This window comes from Anopheles darlingi, chromosome 2 (assembly GCF_943734745.1).
Source record: "Anopheles darlingi chromosome 2, idAnoDarlMG_H_01, whole genome shotgun sequence".
In the NCBI taxonomy this organism is placed as follows: Eukaryota; Metazoa; Arthropoda; class Insecta; order Diptera; family Culicidae; genus Anopheles; species Anopheles darlingi.
In genome coordinates, this window is record NC_064874.1 from 54,698,133 (window position 1) to 54,718,104 (window position 19,972).

Genomic DNA, 19,972 nt, shown 5'->3' on the forward strand with positions numbered 1-19,972 from the left:
CCTGCCCTTTGCCATCTTCATAATGCGAGGCATTATGCTTCCATACAGGCCGTGCACCAAGTCACACGCTATAACGTCCTTGACCGGATGGAAGGACGCTAATTCGTGGACCGGCGACGGCCTGCAGACAAACTTCCGCTTTGTCGGAGGCTCAGCAAAGCACTCCGTCGCCCGCTCCGGACCTTCTTCTAAAGGGTAGTACGGTACATAGCCTACCATTACGGTTTCGCAATGCCCTTTCGGGCAAGCATCGTATCCACCACGTTTGGTTCCTAAAACACGACGGCGGGTAAGAAGGAACAGGATGAGCATGTTGGGTTAGCTCCCAAGAGGAAATGAAAAGTGTAGAGTCTTACCCATCGCCAGGGCACGTGCAGCCACATCCCCGATGAAGTGCGCCAGTTCAAGGGGGACGCACGATCCGTCGCCGCGCCCGGTCGGCAGCCCGGTCCGGACCGCTTCGTTCGCGCTTGCCACGAACCACTGCAGAAAGTCTGCATCTGCCGGTTGATGCTCGCCGACAAAGGCGCCAGCCGTAAGTACTGGCCCCCGTGGCAGTGCGCGACACATCAGCAGCCAGCAGTGCTTTTGGTATGGAACTCTGCCCGTAAAAGTGCCGTCCACGCACCACTGAAGCCGCAAGTTGGCGAGTCCGCGCTTCGAGTACAGCTGTACTAACACTTTTGCTGAAACAAAAAACAGGCAGACTATAAAATACCAGTAGAGCACCCCTCGGACCCTCGGGCATTATTACCGATGTCTCGTGGCCAGAAGACCCCTCCCGAGACGTGATGGATCGCTATGTTGCGCCTGTTGAGCACCTCCTCGGCCGACCGTATCGCATGCGCGCCACTCCTATCCAAAGCGTCCAGCTCGGCATTGATGGTGGCCGCATCGCTCAAACTGGCCTCTGCTCTTGCCAGCAGCTCATCCAAACCGGCGAGTGTCTACAACGAAACCACAAAACACCCCAGGCTGAGCTTTTCTATCCTTTTGGCCTGGAGGGGCTCTGGGGACACCGCTGCTGCGGCTTAACACCCAAGAATCGTACACTCCACACTTCACTTTACGTCGTACGGTATAGCCGCACATATCTTACCTTTGCCACGGTGGCATCCATTTCCATTTTTGATTTTGCTGAACCTAACGCCTTTGATTTTTAGAAAAACCAACAGCTCCTGAACACGGTCACACGCACGAGGCAAAGAATCGACAGAGCAACGCTTGCTTGGATCGCTGGGAGCCGACTACCAAACTAAAGGCAAAGTGCATGGCAACCATGGGGCAAAGCCTACTCTTTGTCCTGGCCAGCTCCTTTTGTGCGCAAGCCTAGTCCACTAGTAAAACACGCACACACTCGGTCTCTCTTTTCAGCCATTCGCGGCCCTTTTAATAGCAGATTTGAGATACTGTTTGGGGTCGCCATTATAAAATCTGAGCTCTGAACTCACGTTACAAAAAACTTCGATAATACGATCTAGCTCGCAGAACCGCACCTTGGTCTTCTTTGCCCGCCTCCCCGACCAGGAACACTCGGCCAGCAGCTCTTTGCTAAACCACAGGTGAACGAACCTGTGGCGAGCGGGATGCAGCTCCCGAAAGTGTCTTTTTACCGCTTCCACTACCTGTGGCTGCTCCAGCGATCGGTTGAACGCACAAAGTGCGCCCAGAGAAACCACAGGTAGTGGAAGCGGGGGATTGGGGGGAGTAGGTCGGGTACTTAATAGACGGAGTATGGGAGGAGAGGCCATGGGAAGGGGTCGTGATGGCAAGGATGGGGGCGGAGACGGTGGCGGAGACGGGGGTAGAGGCGACGGCGGCGGCGGAGGAGACGGAGATGGAGTTGGATCGAAGGAGGAGGTTAGGGGAGGTGGTGGGGCTGCTGGGCCGGTGGTGGAGCAGCTGCAACTGGCCGGGGAGGGATGGCGCTGCTTCTCGTTGGCGTTCTTAAGCACCTTCAACGAGTTTACTAGCTCGTTTATTAGCTGGTTTTCTGTGGGAGAAAACAAATTTTAGTACACACAGATCATTTTAACGACAAAACACTATACACTCTTACTCTGATTTAATATATGCCGTATCCTTTCACGTTCCGCTTCATCTTGTTTCACCTGTTCCAGCAGGCGCAGTACTTCTTCTCGAACGTCTTTCATCTTGAGCTATCTGATCTGATCTGATCTAGTGATCCTGGGACTGATGAAGCGTGGCTTGTGAGTGCGGAATAAGCCGGTGATACGAATTCGGCAAGCGTAGCCATCGACACGGAGACAAAGACCGGGGGGCGACCGCGTGCCAAAGCCATTTGAAAGCCAAGCAAAAGCCAACGATCTGATCGAATTCATTACCCAAGCGAAATAATTCGTCCCGGACTGGTTCACTTCGGGTACAAAATTGGAAGTTTTCAACATTTCAATTAACACTTCCCTAAACCAGCGAGCATTTACGCCGCGATATTAACCATTTCCTTCATATTTTCTCGTTACAGATTGACCAAAACCGCGACGAAACCGATCTTGCGGGGCCTCAGAATAGCTTGCGAAGGCTCACGAAGCAGGATTCGATAGCCGTACTGGGTTAAATCCTCATTGATGAATATTATTTCAAGGTGGTTCAATATTTAAAGGTTGAAATCCCCTAAAACACCGACCCAGGACTCTGCTGGCACCGTGGCATGTCTGAGAATTAATGCGCTCATGACTAGTGTGGTCGAGCACAATCAGCACAGACGCTGAGAATACAAATGAGGTAGGGTTGGAAGGCTAGGAGAGGGCGTTGCGGAGGCGAGAACGGAAAGTAGAGATAGGAAGGTTAAAGTCGAATAGTGCGCTAGCGTCGTTGAACGAGCGCAGCGCCCTAAGGAACGGATCGTTTTGGCCGAAGATGCTACGGCGAGCGGGAATGAGGAGAGGAGGCCTGTCACGGAGGGCGCGGGATGGAACGTAGATGGGTATAGATGCGAGCAGGCGCGGCGCGTCGAGGCTGCTAAGCAGCAGGCTTCCGACGAGAAGGGCTCGGGCCATGGCGTGGCGGGACTCGATGGTCGGCAGTTCGAGCATGTGGCAGCGGGTGGCATAGGGGGGCATGTTGACGTAGGATGTCCCCAGTAGTCGTCGAATAGCCAGCCTGGTGAACCTCCTTTGCACCTTTTCAAGCCTTCCGATGGAGGACTCAGAGGAGGGTGACCATAGGACACAGGCGTATTCCAGGATCGGACGGACCCAGCAGCAGTAGAGAGTCCTCAAGCACCGCACATCTCGGATCTCCGATGATAGTCAGGTGATGAGGCCGAGGGTCTTGCTTGCCTTAGACACAGTGGCCTCAATGTGTGGAAGGAAGGTGAGCGCACTGTCAAGGCGCACGCCAAGGTCTTGCACAATGGATACTCGAGGGAGGGGGGCGTTATGGAGGGAGTAGTCGCAGCAAAAGGGGGAGCTAGATCGGGAGAAGGAAATAACGCAGCACTTGTTCGGGGATAGGCGGAGGCCATTCGACGAGCACCAGGCAGAGAAATCATCAATAGCCATCTGAAGGGAGCGGGCGTCGTCAAGGTTGGAAACCGGAAGGAAGAACTTGACGTCATCGGCGTACATGAGGTGGCCATTGGGTGGGAGCACAGCGGAGCAGTCGTTCATAAAGAGGGAAAAGAGGAGGGGGATCAAGACACTGCCTTGGGGAACCCCGGAGGTGATAGGAAGATGGAGGGAAGTACTGGAGGGGGTCCGAACGCGGAAAGTTCGCCCGGAGAGGAAGGATTGAATCCAGGAGAGGATAGGATCGCGCAAACCCATCTGCCTTAGCTTAGCGATCAGCAGACAGTGAGGGATGCAGTCGAACGCGGCACTAAAGTCCGTGTAGACAACATCGACCTGCGAGCCAGATGCAGCGGCAGGGTAGACGTGTTGCAGAAGAGACATGAGGTTGGTCACTGTGGACCGCGTAGGCATAAAGCCAAGTTGGTTCTCAGTGATAGAGGAAGAGACGAGAGAGAGAGCATGGGAATGAACGACTGATTCAAGGATCTTGGAGGTGGCACAGAGGAGGGAGATGCCGCGGTAGTTAGAGGCAATTTGGCGGCAACCCTTCTTGTGGATTGGGACGATCCAAGCGGACTTCCAACTCCGCGGGAAAGACCCCTCGCGCAGAGATCTGCTGAAGAGTCTAACCAGGATTGGTGCTAAAGAGCGCATGCATCCTTTAAGCACAGAGGAAGGGATACCGTCCGGACCCGGGGAGAAGGAGGGCTTCAGATTTGCGAGGGCTGAGAGGATACAATCCTCCGAGATGGGTACTGCGTTAATGGAGAGGGAGTCGTGGGGAGTGTGCACAAGACCGGCGGTAATAGGCGCGGAGGAGCTGGCTGGGTCGATGAAGAGCTCAGAGAAGTGCCTAGCGAAGAGGTCGCACACGTCTTCCGGAGAGGAGGCTGTATCGCTGCCCAGAGTGAGGGTGGAGGGTAGTCCAGAGGAGCCCCGCCTAGAGTTGGCGTAGCGCCAGAAGGACCTGGGGTCTGAGGACAGCCTGGATTGTGTCCTTAGTAGGTAGCCTTGGTGACGGAACCGGTTGTAGCTGCGGTACACCGCAGAGGCGAGTTTGAATAACAGCTTGTAGTAGGGCGATTTGGAGTTGCTGTACAGGCGGTTGGCGCGTCGCGTGTCCGTCCTCAGCGCGCGCAAGTGCCTATCTGACCAGGGGGGGTGGGGCGGAGGGCGCACGGGAGGGCAGCATGAGGGCAGCAATCCCAGGAGGGACGCGGTGAACGCGACCGCAGCATCGTCCACGGAGCTCGCAGTGTCGATCGAGGAGCCTCCATCACAAGCCGGTTCAGACGCTCGAAATCGCACTTAGCGAAGTTCAGCCTGCTAGGTTCCGCCGCAGGCAATGGGCTGACTGCGTCCGGGGGTTCGCGTGAAGGTGGTCGGATGATTATGGAGATCGCAGGGTGATGATGATCTTCTGGGACAAGCGGAACGGCCGCCGCGTCGACGTCAAGGCGGGCCGCGAATTCCGCTGAGTCGGCGAAGATTAGGTCTAATTGCCGGCCAGAGCGGTTTTGGATGCCAGATATCTGACGCAGGCCATTAGCCGCGAGTCCGTCCAGGAGTACAGTGGACCCTTTTGCCGAGATGACACCCTTTTTGTGGGCCTTGCAATTTTGAGGTTATCCACGACGAAGGTGACCTTGAATGATCAGCTGTTCGAGAATCAGCTGATCGACGCCAAATTTGAAGACCAATCAGAAATCAGGATCAGAAAACTTAACTTTTTTGGGTTTTCCATGAATTTTCTTTAAAAAAGGCATATATTTTATTACTCAAACTAAAATAATTCCATATAAATTTCACGGAAATAAATTAATTCTTATTTAGAATATAAATTTCCCCAAAAAGACCGGGCCGAAACCCCGAAACCGGATCCTAAATCCTTTTTCTGGCGTCGCTCGATCTCGATTTAGCCCTCTACCACGCCCTCTCTGTCCTTCCGGGCTGGGTCGTCGTCTGCCATTCTCAGCCGGGCGAGTTTGAGATCGTCATCGGCTTCTCCCTCCTCAAACACGGGGCCAAATCGACAGATTCCTCGATGACTGACGGTGCCACCATTAATTTGGTCTTTGCCTCGTTGACCTGCAGTTCGAGGGCCGAGCGACCACATCCTTCAGCACGTCTTCCACACCACTCTCGTACTGCAGGTTGCGGAATCTGGCGATGTGTTCCTCAAAGCTCGCCATGCTTTGCACTCCATGCTGTGCCGCCTCCCGGGCCATATACAGCAACATGTGACTGTAGTAGTCCGTACCGGGCATTGACGGGTGAAATACCGGCTGCGAAAGCTTCACGAAGTCCTGCAGCAGACTTCTGGCGGGCGAGAAGCACGCTTTTGGGTCGGTGCCGAGCAGGCGAACACCTAACCAAAGCTTCATGAAGATGGCATAGTGAGGAGGGTCAAGAACGCGGAAGAGTGAAATTCCCACCAGGAAAATGGGTCTATACTCTTTCCGTGTGAGGTTTGCTAGCTGGGCCTGTGGTATTTGCCGAGGTGCCTCGACTGGCAGGTAACGACACAAGGCCTTAGCTCGGCGTAACACGCCGTACGTGCCCTTTGCCATCTTCATAATGCGAGGCATTATGCTTCCATACAGGCCGTGCACCAAGTCACACGCTATAACGTCCTTGACCGGATGGAAGGACGCTAATTCGTGGACCGGTGACGGCCTGCAGACAAACTTCCGCTTTGTCGGAGGCTCAGCAAAGCACTCCGTCGCCCGCTCCGGACCTTCTTCTAAAGGGTAGTACGGTACATGGCCTACCATTACGGTTTCGCAATACCCTTGCGGGCATGCATCGTACCCACTACGTTTGGTTCCTAAAACACGACGGCGGGTAAGAAGGAACAGGATGAGCATGTTGGGTTAGCTCCCAAGAGGAAATGAAAAGTGTAGAGTCTTACCCATCGCCAGGGCACGTGCAGCCACATCCCCGATGAAGTGCGCCAGTTCAAGGGGGACGCACGATCCGTCGCCGCGCCCGGTCGGCAGCCCGGTCCGGACCGCTTCGTTCGCGCTTGCCACGAACCACTGCAGAAAGTCTGCATCTGCCGGTTGATGCTCGCCGACAAAGGCGCCAGCCGTGAGCACTGGCCCCCGTGGCAGTGCGCGACACATCAGCAGCCAGCAGTGCTTTTGGTATGGAACTCTGCCCGTAAAAGTGCCGTCCACGCACCACTGAAGCCGCAAGTTCGCGAGTCCGCGCTTCGAGTTTGCATACAGCTGTACTAACACTTTTGCTGAAACAAAAAAAAGGCAAACAGACTATAAAATACCAGTAGACCACCCCTCGGACCCTCGGGCATTATTACCGATGTCTCGTGGCCAGAAGACCCCTCCCGAGACGTGATGGTGATGGTGGCCGCATCGCTCAAACTGGCCTCTGCTCTTGCCAGCAGCTCATCTAAACCGGCGAGTGTCTACAACGAAACCACAAAACACCCCAGGCTGTGAGAGCTTTTCTATCCTTTTGGCCTGGGTGGGCTCTGGGGACACCGCTGCTGCGGCTTAGCACCCAAAAATCGTACACTCCACACTGCACTTTACGTGGTGTGGTATAGCCGCACATATCTTACCTTTGCCACGGTGGCATCCATTTCCATTTTTGATTTTGCTGAACCTAACGCCTTTGATTTTTAGAAAAACCAACAGCTCCACAACACGGTCGCACGCACGAGGCAAAGAATCGACAGAGCAACGCTTGCTTGGATCGCTGAGACCCGACTACCAAACCAAAGGCAAAGTGCACGGCAACCATGGGGCAAAGCCTACTCTCTGTCCTGGCCAGCTCCTTTTGTGCGCAAGCCTAGTCCGCTAGGAAAACACGCACACACTCGGTCTCCCTTTTCAGCCATTCGCGGCCCTTTTAATGGCGGATTTAAGGTAGAGCTTGGGGTCGCCATTATAAACCTTAAGCTCTAAACTCACTTCACAAAATACCCGGATAATATTATCCAGTTCGCCAAACCGTAATTTTGTCGTCTTTGTTCGCCTCCCCGACCAGGAACACTCGGCCAGCAGCTCTTTGCTGAACCACAGGTGAACGAACCTGTGGCGAGCGGGATGCAGCTCCCGAAAGTGTCTTTTCACCGCTTCCACTATCTGTGGCTGCTCCAGCGATCGGTTGAACGCACAAAGTGCGTCCAGAGAAACCACAGGTAGTGGAAGCGGGGGATTGGGGGGAGTAGGTCGGGTACTTAATAGACGGAGTATGGGAGGAGAGGCCATGGGAAGGGGTCGTGATGGCAAGGATGGGGGTGGAGACGGCGGTGGAGACGGGGGTAGAGGCGACGGCGGTGGAGACGGGGGTAGAGGCGGCGGCGGCGGCGGAGGAGACGGAGATGGAGATGGATCGAAGGAGGAAGTTAGGGGAGGTGGTGGGGCTGCTGGACCGGTGGTGGAGCAGCTGCAACTGGCCGGGGAGGGATGGCGCTGCGTCTGGTTGGCGTTTTGAAGGACCTTCAACGAGTTTACTAGCTCGTTTATTAGCTGGTTTTCTGTGGGAGAAAACAAATTTTTTAGTAAAAACAGATAATCTTAACGACAAAACACTATACACTCTTACTCTGATTTAATATATGCCGTATCCTTTCACGTTCCGCTTCATCTTTTTTTGTCTGTTCCAGCAAGCGCAGTACTTCTTCTCGAACGTCGTTCATCTTGAGCTATCTGATCTGATCTAGTGATCCTGCGACTGATGAAGCGTGGCTTGTGGGTGCGGAATAAGCCGGTGATACGAATTCGGCAAGCGTAGCCATCGACACGGAGACAAAGACCGGGGGGCGACCGCGTGCCAAAGCCATTCGAAAGCCAAGCAAAAGCCAACGATCTGATCGAATTCATTACCCAAGCGAAATAATTCGTCCCGGACTGGTTTAAGTGTTGCACTTCGGGTACAAAATTGGAAGTTTTCAACATTTCAATTAACACTTCCCTAAACCAGCGAGTATTTACGCCGAGATATCAACCGTTTCCTTCATATTTTCTCGTTACAGAAAACCGCGACGAAACCGATCTTGCGGGGCCTCAGAATAGCTTGCGAAGGCTCACGAAGCAGGATTCGATAGCCGTACTGGGTTAAATCCTCATTGATTCTAAAAACTTCGCGAGTTTTACAATGAATATTACACCGGAACGACACCACAATATTTCAAGATTGAAATCCCCTAAAACACCGACCCAGGACTCTGCTGGCACCGTGGCATGTCTGAGAATTAATGCCCTCATGACTAGTGTGGTCGAGCACAATCAGAAATGGAAAATTGCGGTTGATAAGGGTTCTCAGTTCTGTTCGGCCATCAAAAACAGTTTAAAAGAGATTTTGCAATCATCAGCACAAACCCCTTATCCGGAAAATGTGAGTGTTTATTGCAATAAGCTAGCCATTTTGATAACAATCCTTGAAGACGCGTTATCGAACGTGGAAAACGGCGTGGTACTTTTGAAATCGTTCGCTCACGCTGTGGAAGGCAATGAAATCGTTGGTACTACCTGGAACATGAGTCGAATTGTAAGTGCCATGGAAGCAATTTTCGCATCGTACAAACAGGAAATAGAAACGCGAAAGCACATATGCGGTAAGGATGGATGAATGGAACCATTTCAACCAGAACTAGTTTCATATCCTTTTCTCTTACTTCCATTATCAGAAAACATCGCACACTCGCTAACCGTTGAGGAACTGCTGCTCTACGTCTGCACCTGGAATAGTATGATGGATGTGGAGCGAGACCGAGAGTTGCTGTTTAGAATGATCATGTACGAATTTGGACTAAATGAATAAATGGTCCAATGTGTATAGAGATTTTCAATTATGTACATGTATTTTCGTCCATTTACATTATTTACATTAATGGTCTCACGCGCTATGCCTACTTACATACATTTTTAAGTGCTTGTGCCCCATGAGCCCCATGAGCGTGTAGGAGTTCTTCGGTTGCCCATTTCTTCAGTCAGAGGTATATGGCATCCGTTAATACTGTCGAAGGAAGATCTTAATATCTTCTTTGCATAAACTTCAGATACACTCGTCGTCTTCCTTGCACCATGCTCCTTTAGCTATTCTACGATAGCTTACAATTTAAGTATTAAAAACACAGCCATTACTATCAAATCACTGCCGGATTAGGATGCGTTTTCATGTTCTCTTCTTAGCAACACTGATGGGGTACATCCATCAATCGGTAGATGTCGCCAGATTGTTACGTGGAACTTGAAATGCCGAATTAGAAATCGTTGATTCGTCATACGGAGGAGGTTTTTCCGGGCATGATTTCTCGTCAATAACGCACACCGAGCATTCTGGTGCCGGTGAATCGCTTACTCCACTCTCTGGACAGTGCTGGTGGCCAACGGCGGACATATGAGAGGAGCTGGGACGAGATGATGAGGTTTGGCCATCGCCGGAGGGTTGGCTAGGTGCACCATTCGAGGCTAGTGATAGGCGAAGAAGCGCTGCAGGATCTAACTTGATTGCATCGTCGTAGCTAGGCGGTGCTACAGCAACTGTGTCGTAATCAGGTGGCTTTTCCTGTCTTCTCTCATCATTTGCACTTATCCGATGTACTCCATCGTCATTCTTGAACAGAATAATGAAATGAAGAAAAAAACACATTTTAAATAACTTCTGAGAGGTGTTTGGTGTGTGTTTGGTATACCTCATCCCCAGCTCCAGGTCGATTTGGAGTGTGCAACCAACAACACATGGCAGTGCAAATAAGGCAGGCTCCGGCTTTTATGTTTGTGCGTGATAAGGAGAAAAGAACCGTCTTATCATTCATGTACACATTGTGTGAAGGACCGCGCTCTTCTTACCTAAAATACAAGCTACACCAGCATACCTCACGGGCTCCGAGTAGTTTTCTGCTAGTCCCAACCAGTTGACTAGGGCACCTACGCATAACAGCATCATACCGTAGCGGTATGGTCGCTGTGTGCGTCGAGTTTCCTCTAAAGACATAACTGTTGGAATAAAACAAGAACCAAATTAACATTCGTTTCACTTTGTATAAAACATTCAACGTAAGATTTCTTTCCAGAATCGCTAGTGGTTTGGCAAATGTTAACCAATTTCATTGCATCATCTACATCATCACTAATTAGCAAGCGCCAGTTAAATGGGTGACAATGTCACGACTACGGCCATTCAAAATTAAATCTGTTCCATATTGTTCCAGCAGATTCCAGCTCGGAAATTCCTGATAATCCTGAACATAGCGACTGTCGAACACTAAGGCAACATTGATAACATTTTGCTAGGAGCCCCCTCTTTCTTTATGTGATAAATCATCAAAGTAGAAAACATCTCCTAAATTTAATACTAAAAAACTATAGCCGTCTATCTCATTTTGTGAAAATTTAACCAACAAAGAGGTAGGGGAGGAGACCGGGGTGCAAATATGGCTAGTGAACCACCAGAAAACTATTCAGGGACCAGAGCAAGAGATCGATTGTTGTTTGAGATGTTTCATTTTGCTTTTCGATTTGGTTTTACTAGTATTTACAGCATTCGTAGTGCACATTCACAAACAAACCGGATCCTGTTTTTGGAATAGAAGAGCCTCAATACCTGTTAAATTGTCATCAATCGAAACCGGTCGCTCGCGTGCTACTGTTATCGTCACGGTATTCATAGCCACACGCTTTTAAGGCACTGGAAAAAACCTATCTCTTCACGGCACTCCGGTTCAAAATATTCAGACACGGACTAGATGGATTTCATACGGTGTTTGATTCGTTCTCACGATCACTTCGCTATCCCAGACTCAGACGCGACTCAGTGGTTCGGCCTACCTTCTCGCACTGGTTTTGGGTTAGCCGTTCTGTTCCGATTTGCGGCAGGTAACGAAATTTCAGAGACACACTTCAGAGCGACTTTGGACAAATACTGATAAGGAACAGATCTCACTTGACACTGTATTGTATAACCAAACGAATACTGTTTGATGAGTATTTTCTCGAGTCTTATGCTTGTCACAGATTCCAACACAGCTTTTTGCATGATACCAATGTTTCTAATATCAGACGGAATACTAAATGCACGTAGAAAAAAATATTGCAATCTAGAATATGCGTCAGCAATGATACATGTTTTACTTATCGTATCACTAGTTGAGTGATCTCGAAGTCGAACTGAGTCAAAGTCCGGAAAGAGCGGCCAAAGTAAAGCCACTTGAAATAGTGAAGGGCGATACGTAAATGATGCATTCTCCGCCCATTCTGTTAACAGGCGCTTGTTATAACTGTACCGGTGCGATTGTCACCTGCTGCTAGTAGGTTGCCATTTAGTTAATAACAGTATGGTCACGTAGGCCGCCTAGACGAAGTAGTCATGTGCAGCTTCTAAGAACAAACTGAACATTTCAACGCGAATGGCCCTTTGATTCGCCGATCGTGTGCCAGCCTAGAGCGGTGTCCTTGAATTTTCAAGTTCAATGCCACCAATTCGTCGACCATCACCGTTTTCCTACTGCTTTCATGCAAAATGTTTAAATTAATTTTTCCGATTTTCGTTCATTCCGATACATACATCAAATGCTTCTTTAAGCGTGTCTTGTCCTCGTGCGCTTTTCATTTCATCAGTTTCACAGCACAGTTAGGAACACGGAAGTAAACTGGACGACGGTAGATTGTAAAGTTTCGATGGACAGGCAAACATCGTTCACCATGCCTCCGACCTTCAACGTGTCAGTAAAGTGAATAGATGGTCCATGTTAAGCATTTTTTATTCTATTCTTCAGTATTCAGTTAGGCGTCTGGTTCACTGCTGTTACCCACATAATAACAGCATGTAGTGTAGCAACAACTTAATACAAAAAGCACATAAGCTAAAGCGACCATTTGTTCGACTGGGAAAATGGGTTGACAATCCGTCGTAATCCGTCGAGCATGGAAGCTGTTTAATGCGCTTGTAACGCACACTAGAAGACAGCACCTGAATTACGGTGTTTTCGGTTGTTTGGCCACGGGTTGACTGAACTGAACATCAGCTAACGGAATCATCTTAAGAAGTGCAATAAAAAGTATTGTGCGTTAAATCACGCTTTTTCTTTAGGCCATTTTGGAAGAATTGTTCCTTAAAATATGTTTAATGAAACCATTAGCACCACATGCAATAAACAAGTTACTTATAAATAGAATTCAACGTTTGCTAACAATCAAATACTGACACAGTGTACACCTTTAAACACACTATCTAGGAGTCTATGTTGGCAGCTGTTTGGTGTGTGTTCTAAATTTAAACCAGCAACTATCCACACTTTCTTCCATGCAGATTTCTACCCGGTGTATTAATGCGGTTGGTAGCATTTAAAACGTTCCTCTACCTGTTCGTTTCCTATCTCTCGTCACTCACTAATCCTAGTAGTTGAGATGGCTGCACCAGGATAGAAAGATTTGTAATTAATCTCCTTTTTGAAGCTAATAATCACAATAAACACTTTGGCACATTTGGCGATTGAAGCAAAAATCGCCAGCAGTTCGTGCGTTTTTACCTTAAACACATAACACCTGTAAGTTATCGTGAGCTACTAACTTCGAACGAGATTTCCAGCGCCACATCCACCGAATTGTCGCTGAAGCACTAAAATACCGGTAGAGCTTGAGGCCTCAATACTACACCACACGAGCTAACATCACCGTTTACAACCTAGTGACGTGACGGTATGTAGACGCAGGTGGTGCCCTTTCGTAGTGCGCCGATACATAACGCGCACAACAGCCGCTACTAACGGACGACTGATCATGTGCGAACGTGAACTTGAAATGTTGTCCACCATCGGGGGAGGGATCGTATGAAAATCGAAAAGACAAACACTACCATAGATTTGTTTACCGACCGTTGACTACCGAATGCGGATCGCAGCCATGATCGAACACGCTGGTATACTATGAACAACGGACCGGTTAGCCACTTGGTGTACATCGTCATGGTAACGTGGGGGGAGGGAACAACTATTCATACTAGTGGTAGTGTTCCACAAGGTTTCCAAACAACTTAGTGTCACGAATTGTGTTGTTGGTCTTTGGTTCCTGCACTGTTCGCTTCCTGAACGAACCTCTTCCTGAACGGCATCGAGATCGTTTGATTTCGGCATTTTAGGGAACCAGCTGATAAGTGTCAGGTGGAGTTTCTGAAAATGTTGTGCAATCGTTGCGGATTGAAACATGGGAGACATTCGATTTTGGAATAACCAGTTTTGCCGGTTTATTCCGCTGACCGGGCCCCAAGTAGATAAGTGTAGAGTAACAACAAATTATCTTGACGTTACAGTTTGGACCGACATTTGAATAGTGTTGCGGAAGTCACATATTGTGCAGTTAAGCATATTTCCCGCCTTTTCAGCGATACGCGTCTACGCCGGTGCCACCGGACAGAAGTACTGTTAGCACATGTGGTAGGCTTGTGTGACCGTGAACTTTTACTTAGCCTTAACCGCACTGTTATATGTTACAGTGATTGCTTACTTGTCGCAGTATCTATATTCAAGTTATTTCTATGGATACCATCATAAATAAATCAAAAATAGAACCAATAGCACCAGTACAAGTTGTGTAATTTACGAAAACTTACACTTTTATTACTTTTGATTACTTTTATGATCATCGTTCGAACAAAACAACCACTCGGTCAACAGACAACCAACGACCTTAAAACAGCATGCCTCTTCATTGCGTTGTCTAAATATTCGAAAACCATTAACTACGTTGACTGCGTTAATATTCATGTTTTTTTCCGCCAAAGTCAGACCGAAGTTGAGTCTTTTAAAACAGAGGAAGTCAACGGATACAATTAAATGAGTAACGGAACAAACGGTGCTTGAACCGCATAAGAAACGACCTCAGCAGTTGGTGCATAGTCTGTTCGTCTTGGCACTAACTATCCCGGAGGGTTCATCGATTTCTCAGATTGCAACAAAGATCATCGTTCGAATAACGGCTTAGTGTAGGTCTAGGACAGCGTCTCTAGGGCGCTTCTACCGCTCTATATTCCTTCGCAATCTCGTCGACAGTGACCTTGGATGTGACTGAATTGATATAGAGCCGACGGCCACACTGAAACCGGTTCAATGTGCCTGATGGGAACGCATTCTTCGACAAACAGTTTGGCTGGTGATATTACAACACGCGCTCAAGCATCCTAATATCTAGTGGTGAGCTGTTGATATTTCACAAACTGTTTGAATCAAAGCCTCTTCCAAATATACCGTGTGCACCGACTAACGAAAGCGATTTAATAGTTTGTCGATGTCGCCGAAAACAGCGTGTCAGGCCTAGTGCAGAGATGAATATTATCTTCGTTTGATCGACTTATCAGACTTTGAGGAATCCTTGAAGACACTCGAAAGTTCGATCTAATGAATATTGCGATAGACAACAAATCGGCTTTTATTATTCCAAACTACACACTCACTCATATTATCCATGTTTGTGGCAGCCACCTCCGAATGCTATTTAAACTCTATGAGATCTGGTCGTGTTTAAATTTTGCACTTGACGATTCACAGCACCAACTGATCATACTCGTTTGATTGATACATCGTGCTTTACCCCCCACTGTTTAACAGATACTAACCGGCAGACACCACTCTTGCTGCGTTCTTTCTTCTCTCTTAAGTCTCCCCTCCCTTCTTCCGGGCAGAGAGACGTTGTTGCGTTGTTGCGAGATCACGAGTGTGATTTCAGCGAACCGTTGCACGTTCGCAGTGACACACGATCATGGGGATGTGAGTTGGGAATCTTTGTTCTCTCTATTTTGTACCTTGTCTGTGCTTCACCCTTGCTTCTAGCTGATTTCAGTTTCTGTTCCTCACTTTCAACGCTCTGACTCTGAATCGCGCCTCTCAATATCGTGAGCTCCAATCTCTTCTCGCTAGACATTGGGCCCATGCTCTATACTCTCAGTAACGACAAACATCTACTGACGCCGGTTGTTTGGGGTAATCTTAGAGGTACACCCAAAATACTTACTGGCTTTTCAACCAGGAACTAACATATGCTGCCAAACAATACTACTTAAACGGCACGAGGCTTAAGCTTAGGAGCTTCAAATGTTATGTTGTATGGATTATTTACAAAACTAAAAGTAGATCAAACATGTTTCTGCAAATTAACTGAACCATTAATGAACCCGCAAATCAACTGAACCATATGTTATTTGATAGAATCGTTTGATTAGTAGCTACCCTTCTCAGTACATTTTTTTGTTAAAATTTTAAAAGTTTTAAGCGTAGGCCCCTGTTTGTCATCTCAGCACTATAGCTAAATCTTGTATTACTTGCGAAAGACATGGCACCTTTTATATGTCAGCTCCTTCCTATCATTTGGAGCACCGTTCAGCAAATACTAAATAAATTATCAAGTTATCAGACGCAAATAGCATCGTACAGTAAAGCTACGATTGTGTCTTGGAGATCTCTGCCAAGCAAACATCTGCAAGATGATAACAAGCGAGTAAAAATGTGTGACTTTTCGTTACGTTTTTATTCTGGCTGCTATTTAGCACATGCACGGCCGAATAGAGGAATCGTGGATTTGATGGAGTTGATTTTTACTCATGGTTTTGATATATGCAGGCTTCAACGTCCCATCTGTTTCAACGAAAACATTCGTCAACTCTACAATGATTTAGCATCTCCAGGGACGATAACCGCAGAGCAATTTGCATAGCAAATGTTGCTTGCACGATAATGATGATAATAGACGGGAAAGCATTGCCCCGTGCTATCTTGGTTTTAACCGGCTTTCACTAGTTTCTGATAATTCACATGAAGCAAGACAAACCAACCTCTCATCCTTAGTTCCATTTTTCTCATTCGATCCACTCCAACAAGTGGACAACACTTGAATCAGTAGCTGCCTCGAAAGAGCTTATTTTGTACCTATGTCGATGCCGGTGATCGGAAGTAATTAAAACGAGACAGTAATATTTTTCCCACTTTACTAAAGAGTTGCTCTTTTACATGTTCTTGTTATGATGCGAATAAGAGTAGTGTATGGTTTCAACTGCATCGAACTACCGGTTCTATCCGCGAATGAAAAGACACTGTTAGTATTAGTCAGCGCAACGTACTTTTCTACGACGATAACAAGCCTTTGCAATAGCATTGCTACCATGCATTGCAAGGAGACTATCCCTACGTTTTTGCGTACTATCCCTTACATAATCCGATCAAACATGAATTAGTCTGTACAATCTAACTCTATTGCACCAACAGAACGACTTAAAATCAGTAAAACTGGCCATAACACGTCAGTCGGTACGGTGTCTAGCTCTTCTATAGATGAAATCTTGAACATGTTGTTAGAATCATAACAATTGTTTTCTCTCGTGTTTTCAACTACAGGTGATCTTTTTTAATAAAAAGATGCTTAATTTTAATCGTCCTGATGATTTCACAGGCAACTGGGCTGATTTACGAAAAGAACAATATGATTTCTTCTCTCGAGTTTTTTTGAACGAAAAACTCAAATGATTAGGTTGATATGTTGTAAAGGGCACATTCCAATTTAGCGCCTATGCCTTGTAATAGGATTTTAATACTTAGATATAAGCTCCACGGACCTTTTGAGTACGTTTTCGAGCTGAAAAACTTCTAAAAAACATTTTTTTAGCTAGAAAACTACAAAATTCTCATGATCTCGGTTAACAATCCATGGATCCACCCATAAAATCTTTTTTAAAATATGAACATTGTAGTTTCATCCGTTGAGAAAGGTCTGAAGAATCATGTTTCGATAAATGAATGCCGATAAAAAACCATTCAACTTCATAAGGTATCAACTTTAGAAGCAGAAGAAAATATGGACCCAAAAATTTTTAAAAACCGGGTTGGCAGTAAAACTTACAAGATTTTCCGGATCATTGAGGGTTCAAAAAAGTTTAATTAAAAAAAGAGACAAAATTTGAACAGTTATAAGAAAAAAACTAAGACAGATAATTAAGATCTGTAAACTGCATTTTGAAAAGCAACGCGAAAAAAAGCCAAAAATCATAAAATGTCTATACAACTAAATGGTTTTATTCCTAATCCTTCCTTGTCTGCTTAAAAATCTCCAAAAACATAAGTGGTTTGGAAGATACGCCAAAAAGGTGAGTGCGGCTATAGAAAGTTGGCTCAGTGTATAATCTGGTAAACTGTATTTATGTTTACAAGTTTAAACCTTTAATATGTGATATTAAGCTAGTATAGAAATCATGTATTCAGGTCGAAATTTTACCGGAAAGAAATAAAACACTTGAAACATTAAGGAAAATGATGTCTCATTACTCCTGAGATGCGGAACCAAAACCATACGAAAATGTATACTTTGATATAACTTTGACTGTTACAATCATTTCTTCATGTTATCAGATTTGGTCGTAACACATGTCGCACAATTTTAGTTGCATTTTTGATCATGCAGTTTTGTTCCCAAAAGTCTTTCATGCCCGTACCAATAACAAACTTTAGTTTAATGATTAATTTATATTTCTTTTAAATGGTACAAAGAGTTTAGCCAGAACCTACCGCTGGCTACGTCTTTCGTCTTTCGCCGATCAAGACTTTTTTTAATATCGTCCAAAAGTACTATTAAAATTGCTCTATAACGAGGTGACAGCCATCCATGCTAAATCCGGGACCATGGTGGATGAGGCTCATAAATTTCGAATAAATTAAAACCTCATCCGCTTGAAAAAGACGACAATCAACGACGTGAACGATACAATCATCCAGTGTATGTTCGAAGGACTCGTCACATGACCGGGTACACAAAGGACATCATACTGTAATAAATAGCTATCCTGTTGTCCAATGATATAATGACACAGAAGACAGAATAAAGTCTGATCCAAGGCTTGGATGATAATTTGTTGTGATTATTTTAATTTACGATGATTGAAATTAACAGTATGATCAAGCCGCAGTTTCAAATAAAGCAGGGAATTTTTTATTTGAGTTGAGAGATTGGAATGGGAAATTATAATTTATTAATCATGTAAATAAACTCGAAAACCATTATTTACCACCCGTCACAATCCCAATTTGCCAAACTACCGCGCGCACTAATCTATTGATATTCTCGGATATGTATTCGACACAACGCTAGCCAATACTGGCAAATACGGAATTCCACACTCCAACTAACCCGTTTAATGACAATATTTTGAAGAGACTCTCATGTCTAAAACAGTTGCACAGTCATGACCATCCTGAAATTAAATTAATTTAAACATATTCGCATTTTGCGAGTGATGCCATGAAAATATGCTCGAAATTTAAACTATTGCAGCTGTTTCCTACTACGAATTTTACGTTACAAAGTGCTTTTGTTCGTCGCTGTAGAGGTCGATGTCATTTATCGGTTGGAAAACTAATTACCGTTGAAAGATTAGTAGCTTTATTCCGTATGAAACCATATAAACATGTATCGGATGTGGTTAAATATTGTAGATGGTTTCTCTCAGGATTACTCTTGCATTGTTGGAGAGTCGGTTTGATGGTTGCAAACATTATGTTCCGTGGTAACAATAAACTACAAGGAATTCTTTGAAACACTTTTGCTGTTAATTTTTTACATTTCATGTAACGTTTTCATTTTATTTCAATTTACAGTTTTCAATTATAGCACAAAGGATAGATATATACTTCATTGGTGATAAATATCGTAGAGAGACACGATTTTAGTGGGAATAAATATGAAATGAAGGTTTTTACTTAAACTGAAGATGGTAAATGAAACCCCGTGAACAATCATTCCATGTCTTCCATTCCATTAAAATGAAACTACAGTTTACAATGGGCGTCAACACTTTTCATTTTTCGTAGTGCAATGTTCATATGTTTATGATTCTTGATGATTGATAGAAGTAGCTCTACCTTGTAAACCACCGGATGAAAGAATCATCAAAGACCGGACGAGCCGTAACTGGTACTTCATGAAATAATAAAAAAACATTGTTAAAATCCATTTAAATTGATGGTTATATAAAATTTAAAAGAAAGAATACTATGAAGGTATTACGCTACAACAACAAATCAAATGCACGTGCATATAATTGTCTTACCCACAGGATATAGCAATAGAAATGTCATCATAATTCCGTTAGAACAAAACCACAATAGTCAGCGATTTCATTTCACTGCGCATTCTACATTCCGTCATGTTATTCGTCACATTAAAATATAAGTAAAGCAATAAAAATACCATAACCCATAACTGTTTGCACATTAACAGGTAAGTATTCTATTTCCGTTTAGCGAAAATTTCATCGGAAGTGTTGCAAACTACCATTCAGTATGTGTTCACCTTGCTTCATAGCAAGTTTCTATTGTTATACAGGATAATTTAATTATCTATTATTCACATTTTATTTTCTTAGCTAAGTTATAGTCGTCCGTAAAGAAAAATTTGCTTGCGAATTATGAAGCGTTTAGTGTAGATTACCACACA

At 45.9% G+C, this 19,972-nt stretch overlaps 3 protein-coding genes across 12 annotated transcripts; 1 reads left to right on the plus strand and 2 right to left on the minus strand.

Annotated features, from left to right (window-relative positions):
• The first annotated feature begins 1,537 nt into the window (after positions 1-1,537).
• On the plus strand, positions 1,538-9,347 carry LOC125951717 (uncharacterized). Of its 4 annotated transcripts, none has more exons than XM_049680710.1 (4): positions 1,538-1,870; positions 7,915-8,433; positions 8,536-9,117; positions 9,190-9,347. In XM_049680710.1, the coding sequence occupies exons 3-4, from the start codon at positions 8,658-8,660 to the stop codon at positions 9,321-9,323; spliced, it is 594 nt and encodes a 197-aa protein (XP_049536667.1). In that variant the 5' UTR covers positions 1,538-1,870; positions 7,915-8,433; positions 8,536-8,657; the 3' UTR covers positions 9,324-9,347. The 4 variants fall into 4 exon arrangements, with proteins under 4 accessions (XP_049536667.1, XP_049536665.1, XP_049536668.1 ...); XM_049680708.1 differs by lacking the exons at positions 1,538-1,870; positions 7,915-8,433 and adding exons at positions 1,894-2,383; positions 2,486-2,588 and having other exon boundaries at positions 8,658-9,117; XM_049680709.1 differs by lacking the exon at positions 1,538-1,870 and adding an exon at positions 2,603-2,745 and having other exon boundaries at positions 8,167-8,433.
• On the minus strand, positions 5,597-7,143 carry LOC125959328 (uncharacterized). The gene is made up of 4 exons (XM_049692147.1): positions 7,117-7,143; positions 6,837-6,960; positions 6,445-6,780; positions 5,597-6,360 (listed from the first exon to the last, which is right to left on the minus strand). Exons 1-4 carry the CDS (start codon positions 7,141-7,143, stop codon positions 5,597-5,599), a joined length of 1,251 nt encoding a protein of 416 aa, XP_049548104.1.
• A 348-nt stretch (positions 9,348-9,695) lies between the features above and the next one.
• LOC125951716 (uncharacterized) lies at positions 9,696-16,547 on the minus strand. Of its 7 annotated transcripts, none has more exons than XM_049680706.1 (4): positions 16,420-16,547; positions 10,355-10,501; positions 10,198-10,271; positions 9,696-10,118 (listed from the first exon to the last, which is right to left on the minus strand). In XM_049680706.1, exons 2-4 carry the CDS (start codon positions 10,497-10,499, stop codon positions 9,717-9,719), a joined length of 621 nt encoding a protein of 206 aa, XP_049536663.1. In that variant the 5' UTR covers positions 10,500-10,501; positions 16,420-16,547; the 3' UTR covers positions 9,696-9,716. The 7 variants fall into 7 exon arrangements, with proteins under 7 accessions (XP_049536663.1, XP_049536661.1, XP_049536658.1 ...); XM_049680704.1 differs by lacking the exon at positions 16,420-16,547 and adding an exon at positions 15,114-15,279; XM_049680701.1 differs by lacking the exon at positions 16,420-16,547 and adding an exon at positions 14,952-15,107.
• Positions 16,548-19,972: the final 3,425 nt, after the last annotated feature.